This window comes from Festucalex cinctus, chromosome 7, assembly GCF_051991245.1.
Source record: "Festucalex cinctus isolate MCC-2025b chromosome 7, RoL_Fcin_1.0, whole genome shotgun sequence".
In the NCBI taxonomy this organism is placed as follows: domain Eukaryota; kingdom Metazoa; phylum Chordata; class Actinopteri; order Syngnathiformes; family Syngnathidae; genus Festucalex; species Festucalex cinctus.
In genome coordinates, this window is record NC_135417.1 from 19,130,794 (window position 1) to 19,146,220 (window position 15,427).

At 42.0% G+C, this 15,427-nt stretch overlaps 1 protein-coding gene across 1 annotated transcript; it reads left to right on the top strand.

The window, feature by feature from the left end:
* The first annotated feature begins 1,053 nt into the window (after nt 1–1,053).
* rnf19a (ring finger protein 19A, RBR E3 ubiquitin protein ligase) lies at nt 1,054–15,331 on the top strand. Its single transcript, XM_077525893.1, has 10 exons — nt 1,054–1,255; nt 5,416–6,399; nt 8,627–8,835; nt 9,013–9,157; nt 9,288–9,450; nt 11,198–11,312; nt 11,424–11,585; nt 11,689–11,902; nt 12,292–12,435; nt 13,116–15,331. The coding sequence occupies exons 2-10, from the start codon at nt 5,684–5,686 to the stop codon at nt 13,759–13,761; spliced, it is 2,514 nt and encodes an 837-aa protein (XP_077382019.1). The 5' UTR covers nt 1,054–1,255; nt 5,416–5,683; the 3' UTR covers nt 13,762–15,331.
* The last annotated feature ends 96 nt before the right edge of the window (nt 15,332–15,427 follow it).

Here is a 15,427-nt window from a genome sequence, read left to right on the forward strand (position 1 = left end):
GGAGTTCAGTATAGCTTAAATACTGTAAACTGCAACCACCACATTACATTACTGCACTTTTTTTGTGTAGCCCGAACCCCCCTTTATTTTTTTGTGTGTGTAGAGATCTAAACGTGTACTCTTCCATAATTGCACAATCAGATTCCTTTGAGCTGCCTTGAGCAAGTGCCACCCACCCTCCTTGTGGGGTATCTTGGTTCAAGCCCTTCACCATGGATTATCTGCCTATGGTAGCAATTTAACCTTTGGGTGCATAAATTGGGTCAAAAATTACCCCAGAGCGTTTTATTTTTTTGCACTGCCTGTTCAATTGATTATTTTTTTATTTAATATTCCATACAGTCCTCAGAAGGTTGTCTTTGACATGAGGCTAACTGGTTTTGTATAATTATTTTTTTTTTATTTTAATTTTTGTTATAGGTACCCCAATTTTGCATAAATTGTGTCAAAAATTATCCAAGTACTTCATATGGAATTTCACAAGTTAAGCCTAAAAATATTTTGTTTTTATCATCTGTGACTGTCAGCTATACATTAACTGTTGATCCAAACGTGTAATCCTAGCAGTTTGACCACCCTGGCCGTTTTTATAGTGATACAGTAACATACATGTCCAACTTCACAGTATTATCACTTTTATCCCCGTTTGTACCGTTTTCCCATATCAGTGAGTTTTATCAACGATATAAAGAACATATACAGAGCAGATTTTCTTAACTATATGCATGTGTGTATTTGTCATGCCAAAGGTTACTGTAATTCAATACGTTAAAAGTTGATGCGTACATAAATATTTAACGCTTATTTTATTAATTTCCTGTTTCGGGAAAAACGCATGGATGATACAATGCAGGTCTAAAACTGCATATTAATTCCCCTGTTAGCAAAATTCTTATCTTAAGCGTGTTATCTTGGTACATTTTAGAAAGATCACTTGTCAGTGGATTGTATTTACTGTTCTACAGGAAGTGGCTGGCTGCTGACTTGCTGAGTGGACCTCTCACACAAACTCTCAAACTCTCGCGATGTATCATGTAATTTGAATTCGCGAGTTTGAGGGACAACAGCCTGCCCGCCCCTGTTCGCTTCTCGTCTCACCACCAAGTGACCTGAGTCTGAACTGGGGAACTGGAAAACAGTGCAAGTAGCTGTAGGAAGTACTTTGGACCTCCATTACAGCATTTTTTATTTTTTTATTTTTCCGAAAGAGTTTCCTTCCTTCACCGTCCGGAGAAGACGTGAATTGTAACAGACGGTATGTTCTCTCTTCTTCAAGCTAACCTTGCTAGCTTGATGCACGCTAGTGGTTTGGCAATCTTGGCTGGCACGGACACAAGTACAATTGAATATAACTGCCATGTTTATGCGCTTTATTGTCCGATGCTTTATCTCCGACCGTTTAAACATAAACGCAAATTCAAATTGATACCAAACTCAAGATTTGTGCGGCTAGTTGTCACACCATAAGCCCTAAGGGGAAGAATCCCTACCCTGTGAACAGTTCTGCACATTACCGAACTTACTTTTACGTCGTAAATTATGCCAGTCAACTATTAATTTTAGCAGTTGAATCCTTTGCTGTGTTTAATCATTTGAGTTAACTGTAGTCAAATTCTAGCAACGTGTTAAACCTGCTCTGTAGCAGCAATGCCTTTTGCTGCTCAACTACGCCCATTAAAACTTAAAAGTGCTGCCAGTGCCGGATGTGAGTGACAATGAAATTGGAGAGACTTTAGATTCCGAGAAATGACACTGTATTTGGTATTTGTTCTTCGTGGTGTGTATCAGGTAACAACAACCTTTAATAACCCTTGATAACGACAAGGGTGGCTGCCCCCTCACAAACAAGACAAACGGCAATAACAATATCCATTTACTCATTATGGTGAAAGGAAATTGTCAACAGAATGACCCCTAAACCTCAGATTCCTATACAAGCAAAAATAAATTTCTTGTGTAGGCTCCTGTTGGGAATGCCAGTTTCTCTGGTGTCATAGTGTTCTGTTAAAGTGAGCAAGATCTGTATGTTTTCACGTGCACAGCACACCCTCTTATTGTCCTTACCTAATGTGGAAACGAGTACAGTAAGTACTGTAGGCTCCATGTACATGCTTACGCAGGTCTGTTCTCTCAAAAAACCACAAGGATTATACTTTTAATCCAGCGATTTTGTTCTTAAAAGTTTGTGAGAATACAAAAGAAAAATATAACCTTATCATGCTTGTGCACCATGTTTCTTTTGTGAATTTTATTTATTTATTTGTTTGTTTGTTTGTTTGTTTCTTAACTTTGTTTGCTGTTTAACAGCAGCAGAAGGAGGAAAAACTTGAGGACTCTGACAGTTTCAATTTCTATTCTGAGGAAATCTGTGGATATTACGTATTTTCTTCATGTCACATAGACCGGTGTATGCTTCCAAAGAAAGGTCATCAGCCTAGCATAATGATCAGTCCACTGTTGTGTACGCATGTCCATGTGTGTCTTTATCAGGACCTGTCAATGCGCTCCCTCCTTTTGGCCTACTGTAAACACAGCTGCAAGGTTAGGTGGTGTTGGCCAGGTCAACACAATAGGGGGTTGTCGTGATACAAATGATAGACGTCACCCACAGTGAATCTTAGATGATAGGGGATTTGAATGCCTTTACCTTTTTGACACATTCATCATGCCAAGTCTCTTCATTCTAAATGTTTTTGCAAGTACTTGCAAAGTGCAGAATAAATGACTGACTCTAAAACAAAACAAAAAATGCACCACTCTTTTACATAAGTTTGCTGTCGCTGTCACCATCAACAAAATAAATATAATTTGGAGCAGCTAAGTTATCACTAGGGAGGTAACAATATCCAAACATCATGGTATGATATATGGTTTCCAAGCAGATTACGTTCCCCTTCATCTGACAATTTGCGTGGACTTTAAACATAGAAGGGCCAAACATGCCTTGTAAAAATTAAACGGCACTGAAAAACTAGCCACCAGAGTGTCCTAGAACTGCACAAATGGAAATCAACCTGACTTTTTCAACAGATGTGCTGCTTTTATTATTGTGACATGACCACGATGTTATATTGTGGCAGTTTTAATATTGTGATATCACGATCTTGCCCTTATCATTACATCCCTAGTTATCACAGTCAAAGATTGACCTCTCCAGTATTTACTTCTTGGTTGTTAGCCATGTCAATATACAGGCAAGCTCGAATTTACAGTTGTGCAGCAGACAATGTAATTGATAACAAGAAGAGATAGAGAAACTTTCCCAACTGAAATCCACTCATTTCACCCCACATATCAAAAAGAGAAAGTATTCCTGTAAGTTTCAAGTGGCGTGAAACACCATTCTGGTGTCCGTCAGGTCTGTTAGTTGAGAAGAAATGCTAGGATGCTTACTTCATTTCCTCCCCTCAAGAGGCGAACTGCGAGAGGGGTGGGCATTTGGCTGCTCATTGTTCAGCTGGAGACTGAAATGGCTTTGTTAGGTTTGGAAAGTTTTCTTCATCACACAGTCAGCCCCTTATGGCCGTACGGTTAACAACAACTCGCCTGTTAACACTACTTTTGTGGTTATACTTTAGTTCTGTCAGTCGGGAATGTATTACTTATCGATTATCTGATCAAAATATTACATCAATTACTCTAACGTTTGCACTGGTGCGATTACCTTTTTCAGTCAAATATACTCCTTTCATGGGCTGTAAAGTGTAAGACAAAAACCAAATCAGTCCCCTATCCACCAATCCAAATCTTTGTTTATGAGCCCCTTTGATGTTCCAACTATTCCCTAGTCCCAAAGAAGCCACAGAATGTGCATGGAGGCAACATTACACAGAGGACAGGCAGGCCAGGAATGCAGCCAGAGTCCGGCTAACCACACTGGCTCAGCTGTTGTGTATTTCATGGTTCACATGTGTCTGTCTTGAAAGCTGCCATCACTGTGTAGCCCACTGCCCCCTGTCTATGAAGTCTGTTAGGGGTGTTAAAAAAATCAATTCGGCAATATAATCGCGATATTACAGCCTGCAATTCTCTAATCGATTCAACAGGCGGCCGAATCGATTTTTAAACATCCATTTTTAATGGAAAAATATTCAACAAAACGTCTTACTTCGGGTTGGGGTTCACACCTTAAGCATGTTAGAATGTTATATTAATGGAACATTAATATTTTATTTCAATGCTGTTCAAACATGAAACAGATTAAATACAGTGGTTACAGTTATAAGACTGAAGTTTCAGATAAATAAATATGACATTTTCATACAAATCTTTCAGTGTACATGTGGTCTTCTCGGGGTACTCCGGTCTCCTCCCACATTCCAAAGACATGCATGGCAGGTTAATTGGGCGCGCCGAATTGTCCCTAGGTGTGAGTGTGGTTGGTTGTTCGTCTCTGTGTGCCCTGCGATTGGCTGGCAACCAGTCCAGGGTGTCCCCCGCCTACTGCCCAGAGCCAGCTGAGATAGGCGCCAGCACCCCCCGCGACCCTTGTGAGGAATAAGCGGTCAAGAAAATGCATGGATGGATGGATGTACATGTACAGGTTTACTAATTAGTATGAATTTGAGTAAAAAAAAAAAAAAAATCGACTTTTAAATTCTGCGATTGGCTGGCAACCAGTGGTGTACCCTGCCTACTTCCCAGAGCCAGCCAGTTGAGATAGGCTCCAGCACCCCCTGCGACCCTTGTGAGGAATGAGCGGTCAAGAAAATGGATGGATTAAAAATTCATATCGGGATTAATCGGTATCGAATCGAATCGTGACCTATGAATCGTGATACGAATTGAATCGTCAGGTACTAGGCAATTCACACCCCTAAAGTCTGTACATCCTTATTCAAATGCCACCTTTTGTGATGTGAACAGATAAGGTGAAATAAGTCATTTCAAAATATTTTTCAACTAAATTTCAAACTTAAATCTTTTACGGGGAAAATGAAAACTAAGAAACATACCATTACCTGGCTGGCATATATATATATATATATATATATTACACTTTTTGCTTGGAAGCCCTTCTTTTTCTCTGTAATTTGAAAACCTCTACCTACGCGCGGATATATTGAAACGGACTTTCGTGTGGACGGGGTGTCAAAGTCCGGTCCGCGAGGGCCTGAGTCCTGCATGTTTTAGATGTTTCTCATGTTCAACATAGCTTATTCATATTGAAGCTCATCAGCAAGCTCTGCAGGAGCCTGATAATTATCCTGATCATTGAATCAGGTGTGATGGAGTAGAGAAACCTTGAAAAACATGCAGGACTCAGGCCCTTGAGGACCGGCTCTTGACACATGCTTTAAACTACTGCATTGGCAGCAGGGCTCGGTCCTGACTTTGGTGAAAGCGGGTGTTTATTTACAATTTTTTTGTCTATGACTCCGTCACTCCTCTTGTACAATTCCTTTCTCTTCCTAGGTTCTGTTGAATCTGTTCCTGACCAAGTGACCACTCTACCGCAATCATCCAACTATTAGATCTCACCTCGAGGTTGATCAGGAGAAGCCACCATGTCTTGAGTACAGAAGGGCCCTCTGGAGCCCCCTCCCCCCACCCTGGACCACCTTCCCCCTCCCCCATCCATCACCCTAGCCCCACTCTCCTCCCTGACCTCCCTGCACATGTGAGGAACAGGCTTCCCTGCCCTGGCTCCCCGCTGGCCCACCCCTCTGGTCCTCCTGGAGAGATGAGCCTGCCCAAGCACCATCAGTTTGGTAGTGGTAGTGGGGGGGTAATGGGCTCTGACAGGGATCTGCAATCCACTGCCTCCTCCATTTCGCTGTCCTCTGTGAAGAAGGCTCCCAAGAAAAGGCGCCTATCCCTGGCTTCTCTTTTTAGATGGCGAGGACGGGAGGCCAAATCAGCACGCCGGAAGTCTCGCGAGCTGCAAAATCCTGGGCCAGGCGGGCTTACAGGAGTGGATGGCATTGCCAGCATCGAGAACATCCACTCTGAGATGTGTTACGAAAAGACCTCTGCCTTCTTCACTGGGACCGGGGCTCCCTCTGCTGCTGCTTTCGTTGCTGCCTCCACCTCATCTGCCTCCCCGGGACCTTGCGTGTCTCCCTCCACCCCCTCTTCATCCAAGCTGGGGAGTGAAGAGGGGATGGAGCTTTTGGAGTGCCCCCTGTGCCTTCTGCACCACTCTAAGGAAAGCTTCCCTGACATCATGACTTGTCACCACCGGTCTTGCCTTGACTGCCTACGACAGTACCTGCGCATTGAAATCTCAGAGTCACGCGTCAATATTAGTTGCCCCGAGTGCTCGGAGCGCTTCAACCCACATGACATCTGCATGATTCTTGGTGACCCAAGTCTGATGGAGAAATATGAAGAGTTCATGCTCAGAAGGTGGTTGGTGGCTGACCCTGACTGCCGTTGGTGTCCGGCGCCTGATTGTGGGTGAGCTTTTTATTTTGGATTATTTTCACTGAGCTGCAACTGCGAACTATTTGTATTTTTTTTTACAATCTTTAAATTTTTTCTTTGTGTTTTAAATTGATTACAGGGAGTCTTTGAGTTAAGGCACAATCGACCTAAGGCGTGCGACTTTACAATGCTTACGCCCAGTCCGCCATTTTGGCTCCTCGTCCGCCATATAACCCACAGTGTTTTCCCCTCGTCCGCTATTTCGCCCTTAGCTAGTGCTAGTGCTTGCCCTCTTTTTTTTTTTCTTTTTTTTTTCCACATCACGGCCCCAAAGAAGAAGAAAGCTACGTCTTCTATCAATGTTGGTCAAGCCAAAAGAAAAACAATTACCATGGAAATGCTAAACATCATAAAAGGAACATCGGCAAAGACTTGGGCTTCAGTCGGACAGTATCTTATTTTTTTATTTTAATGTAATTTTAGATTTTTTTTTAATGTAAATTATTTAAATGTAAATATTGACTTTAATGGGGAAATTCGACTTGAGTCGAAATTCGGGTTACATCGCTAGCATAGGAACGGAACTCCGATGTAACTTGAGGACGACTTACTCGCTGTAATTGAATGGAGAGGGAGAGAGGGGAGAGGGAGAGAGAGACAGAGAGAGAGAGAGACAGAGAGAGAGAGAGAGAGACTTGAGGACTACTTACTCCCTGTAATTGAATGTTGAGAGAGAGAGGGAGAGAGAGAGAGGGAGAGGGAGAGAGAGACAGACTTGAGGACTACTTACTCCCTGTAATTGAATGTTGAGAGAGAGAGAGAGGGAGAGAGAGAGAGAGAGGGAGGGAGGGGAGAGAGAGAGGGAGAGAGAGAGAGAGAGGGAGGGAGGGGAGAGAGAGAGGGAGGAGAGAGAGAGAGAGAGAGAGAGAGGGAGGGGAGAGAGAGAGAGAGGGAGGAGAGAGGGAGAGGGAGGGAGGGAGGAAGGAGATAGAGAGGGAGGACGCACTGAAATGAGAAAACCAAGGGTGAAAACTGAAACACCAGTTATACCTTAAACGCCTACAAAAAAAATTATTCGGCAGGGTAATTTTTTTTGCTCTTTGCCAAATTTGTGTAAGTGTAGATATTATGTGTGTAAACTTTCAAAGTTGATTTGATTTAAATGAGAGCAGCATTATCAGATCTTTGTAATTCCAGGCACTCTGTGAAACAATAGGTAAATGTCAAGATAACAAAAAGTATCATTAACTTGAAAGTACATACAGTGGGGCCGATACCCAGCTTTATTTCAAGTTATTGGTGGTCGCAATCTTGTTTCAATTTTACGGTTATTGAATTAAAGGCCTACATGTCTGACAGATGCCCATTAAGATGTACAACCAGATATTGTAATTGGGACTTTTTCTGGGCACTAAGGTATTAGTTTCAGTTTATTTATGTTTTTATTAAAATTTATTTTATTGTATGTTCTATGGGCGGCATGGTGGGTGAGTGGTTAACACGTTCTCCTCCCAGTACTGAGGACTCGGGTTCGAGTCCAGGCTCCGGCCTTCCTGGGTGGAGTTTGCATGTTCTCCACGTGCCCGCGTGGGTCTTCTCCGGGTATTGCGGTCTCCTCCCACATTCCAAAGACGTGCATGGCAGGTTAATTGGGCGCTCCGAATTGTCCCTAGGTGTGCTTATGAGTGTGAGTGGTTGTTCGTCTCTGTGTGCCCTGCGATTGGCTGGCAACCAGTCCAGGGTGTCCCCTGCCTACTGCCCAGAGCCAGCTGAGATAGGTTCCAGCAACCCTTGTGAGGAATAAGCGGTCAAGAAAATGGATGGATGGATGGATGTTCTATACAAAAACTCACTTTATGAACAAATGAAAAAATATCATAGATAATTGCTACTCATTTCATTTTATAGAGAAATGCTATATGAACATATGTCTTTCTTTAGAATTCTCAGTCTTTTTTCTTTTTTTTTCTTCTTTTTTTTTTTTTCTTATTGTATTTATCAAAAGTAATAGAGGTATCCGTATGGGTGACTACTAAGAGTTGAGTACTCGTGCTGGTATTAGTCTGGAAAAAAAAATGGTATTAAAAGAAGAGAATCCTTATAAATGGTCATCATTAGGCACAGTTTACATGTTGAAAAGGGAGTAGGAATAAGTACGTAAAAAAAATTGAATCAGGAGAGGAGTGAAAGAGTATAGAGCGAGCGGGGGGGAAAAAAAAACCCAAGTCATGTCCCTGTGTGTCATCTGTGTATCTGCCAGATATGCAGTTATTGCCTTTGGTTGTGCGAGCTGTCCCAAAATCACCTGCGGGAGGGAGAGTTGTGGTACAGAGTTCTGTTACCTTTGTAAGCAGTTGTGGCACCCCAACCAAACCTGTGACGCAGCACGACAGCAGAGAGCCCAAAGCCTTCGCCTGAGGACAGTTCGCTCGTCATCCCTCAGCTCCAGCCAAGAGAGCGGAGCCACAGGTTGGTTGTCTCAACACTCACAAACACAACTTATGACATATTTCCCAGAAATGACTCATCCTTTTCCAAAGTATAGAGGACATTGATTATTCATTTGTTTGATTGGTAGTATGATTTTCTATTATTAGACCAAAATGCTGATTGTTTTATTTCTCATTTGTTGTGTCCTGCCCACAGCTGACGACATCAAGCCATGCCCACGCTGTGCTGCTTATATCATCAAAATGAATGATGGCAGCTGTAACCACATGACATGTGCTGTCTGCGGCTGTGAGTTCTGCTGGCTTTGTATGAAAGAGATCTCAGATCTGCATTACTTGAGGTTAGTAACTCTATGCTAAGGACTGTAGAAACTTAAGAAGTGTTTTAATAAACATGATAGCGCTTGTGTCGCTTATTTTAAGAAAGAGTCAATGTTTTTTTTCATCTCTCCCCATCTACAATTTTCCCAGTCCGTCAGGTTGTACCTTTTGGGGGAAGAAGCCATGGAGCAGAAAGAAGAAGATTCTTTGGCAATTGGGAACACTGGTTGGTGCCCCTGTTGGCATTGCACTGATCGCTGGCATAGCAATCCCCGCCATGGTCATTGGCATCCCTGTATATGTGGGAAGAAAGGTGAGATTGTACACATTCACATTCATTTGACATGTGGTGTGCACATTAATCATGAACTTAGACGTACGGCACATTTGGGCAAGGATTATCGTTAAAGGGATACTTGACTCATTGAGCCATTTTCAGCAGCTATAAAGTTAGCATTTTGTCCAGAATGAATTTGTAACTCCATTATTTTTCATGTACAATTAATACCTTTAAAAACAATTTTTTCCCACTTGCTGTCGACTAAAGATGACATCACCTGTGCTGAGGAAGTAGGTAATGACCAATCATAGCTCAGTTTGCTCACCAAACCCAGAAAACAGTTGAGCTATGATTGGTCATTACCTACTTCCTGAGCACAGGTGATGTCATCTTTAGTCGACAGCAAGTGGAAAAATATCTTTTAAATGTATTAATTGTACATGAAAAATAATGAATGTATCGGATTAATTCAAATTTGTCCAGTTGCTGTCGACTGAAGATGACGCAACCTGTGCTGAGGAAGTAGTTAATGACCAATCATGGCTCAGCTGTTTTCTGGGTTTGGTCAGCAAACTGACCCATGATTGGTCGTTAAGTGCTTCCTCAGCACAGATGATGTCATCTTTAGTCGACTGCAAGTAGGAAAAATAGTTTTCAAAGGTATTAATTGTTCATGAAAAATAGTGACTTATCACATTAATTACGACAAAATATCATCTTACTGTTGAAAATAGTCGACTGCAAGTAGGAAAAATAGTTTTCAAAGGTATTAATTGTTTATGAAAAATAATGACTTATCACATTAATTACGACAAAATAACATCATCTTACTGTTGAAAATGACTCAGTGAGTCAAGTATCTCTTTAACACAATTGAGTTAGCTCTCTGAAGCAAATTTTGTGGCAGCTGGTTTAGAAGTCAAATCATCTTCCGTAGTTTATTGTAATGAAACGGGTTCAATTAGCTGCTGACACCGATACAATATGTCCCTCCTCAAGTGCCATAGTTTTAGTGGGAAGGTCCACTACAAATTATTAACACACTGTAAATTTTCAATTGTACTGAGCAAAAGATGTGTTACTTGAGATAACACTCCTCAGATCCTTTCACTTTTGAACTAATAGCTAGCCCTCTGTATGTTCATAGACTTCGGTCCAGTCATAGTAGGCTACGGCAGACTTCTCAGAATTATCCACCTCTCCTCACCAAGTACCCATTACAGTCAACCCAAAAAATGTTATCTTGACAATAGGTTATATGCAGCCCACTAGTCTACATATGGTATTTTGGTTAATATTGCGTGAGTGGATTTTGAGTTAAACAGCAAACAATTTCTATCAATATCAGAAGGCGGCCATTTTGTCACTTGCTGTTGAGTGAAAATGACATCACCGTTGCTTAAGTCTCAGGTAGCAACCAATCACAGCTCACCTGTTTTCTGAAGCTGAGCTGTGATTGGTCGTTACCTGAGCAACTGTGATGTCATCTTAAGTCGACAGCAAGTGGCAAAATGGCCGCCCTCTGATATGGGTTAAAAAACAGTTGGATTTTGCTGCATAACACAAATGTAATATTAAGCAGAAATTTGTGTTTTGACTAATGAGGTCACATATAACATATTGTCAAGAAATGTTTAAGGTTGACTTCCTCTTTAAATATTCTCTAATCTCATTATTCAGGCCTAGCTTTGTAAATTGCAACACCCAGATCTATTTATCCATACAGCTTTGTCGTTGTATTCTCTGAGAAAGTGAGAAAGTTGTTCTTAATTTTCCCCAGATTCACAATCGCTATGAAGGGAAGGATGTGGGCAAACACAAGAGGAATCTCGTGATTGCAGGTGGCGTGACGCTGTCTGTCATCGTGTCTCCAGTGGTTGCAGCAGTCACTGTTGGTCAGTTTACGCACCCGTTTCTGATTTCGAAAACCACTACCGAGGCCCGTCTTTTTGATGTACTGTAATCTCATCGCAAGTCTGCGTGTGTGTTTCTCCGTTGTTTCTCAGGCATAGGAGTTCCCATTATGCTTGCATACGTTTACGGTGTGGTGCCCATCTCTTTGTGCCGGAGTGGCGGCTGCGGTGTGTCTACAGGCAATGGCAAAGGTGTTCGAATAGAATTTGATGATGAGAATGACATGAATGTTGCCACTGGGACAGCAGCCACTGGTAAGCACCTTACACTAACATTTGCACATTCATAATTTGGAAGCATTGTGGAATTTTGCACCCGGCTCGCACATTTTCAAAATAATGATTGTATGTTTTGTAGATTCAACATCTGTAGCAGACACGCAAAACAATCCCAGTATCAGCGAAGGCAGCGTTGGGGGTCTGACAGGCAGTTTGAGTGCCAGTGGCAGCCAAATGGACCGACTCGGAGCCATCAGGGACAACCTGAGTGAGACGGCGTCCACCACGGCTCTCGCCGGCGCCAGCATCACTGGCAGCCTCTCCGGCAGTGCCATGATGCACTACCTAAGCAGGTACAGGAGTGGCGACGCGTGCTGTCGACTTTGGATTAGGGCCCGACCGATATGCATTTTCTTAGGTCGATACCTATTATTGGCAGCAAAAAATACAGATAACTGATTAATCTGCCAATTATTTATTTATATATATATATATATATATATATATATATATATATATATATATATATATATATATATATATACACATATTTAATCGGTATAGCTTTTCTTTGATAGCGTATTCAGGCATAAATAATTGGCCATTTGACGCAATTGGCCGATTGTTTTACCCAATGTTTGAAGGCCATTAATCGGCCGATTATAATTGGCGGCCGATTTAATCGGTTGGGCCCTACTTTGAATGGTGATGTTAGTGCCTTGTCGAAACAACTCTCGAACAGGTTGGAAGTGCAAGCTGATGTGCAGAAGGACCATTGTAGTCTCAGTGGTGAATCTGCCACTGTCAGCCTTGGTACAGTCAGCGACAATGCGAGCACTAAAGCCATGGCGGGATCCATTCTCAATGCTCACATTCCGCTCGACAGGTAAGAAGGTTATTACACCTGCAACTAACCGTTACTTTAATAATTGCTTAATCTGTTGATGAATCTGATTTAAAAAAAATGCTGGATGGCTTAGGCTGCACGCTAATTGGAGGAGTGGGGGAAAAAAACGGAGTCACCGCAGGATTGGGAGGAGTGTCTTGTTCTAATGCTCTATGTTTTAGTACTTACCGTCTTCCTGTTGCTGACGCACGTAGGGCTGCCATTTTACATGTGTTGGCTCCAATAAATTCATTTAGAACTATTTTATTTATTTAGCGATTTTGACGCAGATTGTTTTGTTCCAACATAAGACATGTAGCGATGCTAATTTTCTCCCTATTCAGTCTATAGAGACCACAAACAAACCCGAAGAAACATCTTATTTAGTAGTGGTTGAATTCCGGTCGGAGTCTGTCAGCAACAAGTGTCAATGCGGAAACACGAAATATTGGTTCCGGCAACTTCCAAATATGTTTTTTAAAATGATTAAAATGGATGTGTCGACCTATTTTTGTGGTCAACCCAACCGACTTGGTCGACTTTTTTTCCCCAGCCCTATCTAAAAATAAACTCTAGGAAATATGATAATACAAGTAGCATATATTTCCATAGTGCCTTTCAAGATCTTGTTAATAATCAACACCTTGTGCCTCTTGTCCGTCATCATTCCTCCCTCTTAGAGATGGGAACAGTATGGAAGTCTATGTGGATATTGAATCCAAACCCGCCAAGCTCCGCAACCACAGCGGCAGCAGCTGGACGTGCCCATCTAACGAGTGCGCCACCTCGGAGGGCCGAGGAACAGCCGCCAAGTGCCCCTCCTCCGCCAACTCAGGAGGCCAAAAGAGCAAAGGCAAACTGCACAAGAAGGAAGACAGAAGAAGAAAGATCAACGATACAAGGGAGGACTTGGATGCTCAGCTTTTGGAACAGCATCGCACCACCTCCTCGGAGTTAGACCCTCCTTCTCTGAGCGGCAGTCTGCCCTCCGTTTCAGACTCCCACTGCAGCCACGTTTCCGAGTCGAGCTGCTCGGATCCCGAGAGCACGAAAACAACGTGCGGTCACGGCTTCGCCGCCGTCAGCCCCTTACCCGAGGTGGAGAACGACAGGCTGGAGACCTGCCCCGCTTCACAGACCCCGACCCGGCGGGTTCCCCGCTCCCCTGCCTCCTCCCCGGCTCACGCTGCTGAGCTCTCCTCCATCCGCTTCATCGCGGAGGAGCGGGACTATCAGAGATGTAAAGAAAGCAACAACAATCAGCAACCGCTACGGAAGAGCAACCAAACCCAGCACAAGAATCCATGTATGCAGACTGACATATAACATCTTCACATTAACCCAAAATGAAGTTATTGGAAAAGCTACCTTGGAGCTTTTCGTGTCACCGGGCTGCAAATTATTTTGTCATTGTTGGTGGAAAGGAGGTTGATACGGAAGAGGATTAGAGCCGATTAGTGACGAGAAATAAAAAGGGTTGGCAGGATTTTCACTTTATTCTCAGAATTCTGATTTTTAAAATGATAATTCTGACTTTAATCTCAGAATTCTGACTTTAAAGTGAGAATTCTGACTTTGTGACATAGAGCTATGAATTGTGGGGGGAAGTCAGAAAGTCAGAATTCTGACGTTAATATCACAATTCTGATTTCATCACTTTAATATCAGAATTCTGACTTTAAAGTGAGAAATCTGACTTTAATTTAATTCTGAGATTAAAGTGAGAATTCTGAGATTAGTGTCAAAATTCTCACGTTAATCTCACAATTCTATCACTTTAAAGTCAGAAATCTGATTTTAGACTTTAAGAATTCTGGGAATTAAGTCAGAATTCTGAGACTAAAGTCAGAATTCTGAGATTAAAGTCAGAATTCTATCACTTTAATCTCAGAATTCTGACTTTCAGGTTTCTGAGAAAAAAAAGTCAGAATTTTGACATTAAAATTAGAATTCTGAGATTGTCAGAATTCTGACTCACTTTCATCTCATATTTCTGACTTTAAGAATTCTGAGATTAACGTCAGAATTCTGTCTCAGAATTCTGACATTAATCTCACTATTCTATCACTTTAATCTCAGAATCTCAGGGGGGGATGTCAGAAAGTCAGTATTCTGAGATTAAAGTCAGAACTCTGAGATTGAAGTCAGAATTCTGACATTAAAGTGATAGAATTGTAAGATTAACGTCAGAATTCTGACATTAATCTCACTGGCTCTAATCCTTTTCCGTAGGTTGACTATTTGCAACCACTCAGTTGTTGTCCCTGTGAGGAGACGACGCCGTGGTTGAGAATGAAGGGAGTCACTTTGTATGTGGAAAATCACATCAAATGATTTGCAATGTTTGATCCTGCCTCATTAAGAGTGTTTGGATATCTTTTTTTGTTGTTGTTCACTCATGGTGCCTTCAAAAGCAGTTTGTGTTCTCGGTGTCTTGTTCTCTATTTCCACTGTGTCTTAAGAACCCCCCAGCAATGACGCGTTTGATACTGCAGACTGTGAGGGGGGCGTTAATCTGTTAACCAATACTGAGGCACGGTAAACACGATCAATACCAAAGACAGCACTCAGGCTCTTGTTAATCTTTCATTTGTTGCCAGTAGACACACACCGGTGCACTTTTCGGTTTTGAACTTTTCAGATTTCATACACGCTATGCTAATAACTAAGGACGCAGAGCGGCCAAAGGCACCTGCACTGTTATCAGATTTTCTTGTCATGTTGATTTGTAAGGTTTCTAGGCATACTGCAAACTGTAAAGTTGTCTTCTGTTCATTTTGTTTCTGCTGGGCTTCTGCTCAGTGGCTGCATCACTTTGAATTGTATTTTGACCCAGAAATGTTATTGAATGAACCTTTTCATTCTGTTGAATAAAGTTACATGCCGCAAAGTTCAACATTTTCTCTCAGAAATTGAAATTTGAATCGCATGACTTAACATTCACATCTGCAGACAGAATGTGGGAAATTCGAACCCGAATCCAATCTGAAAA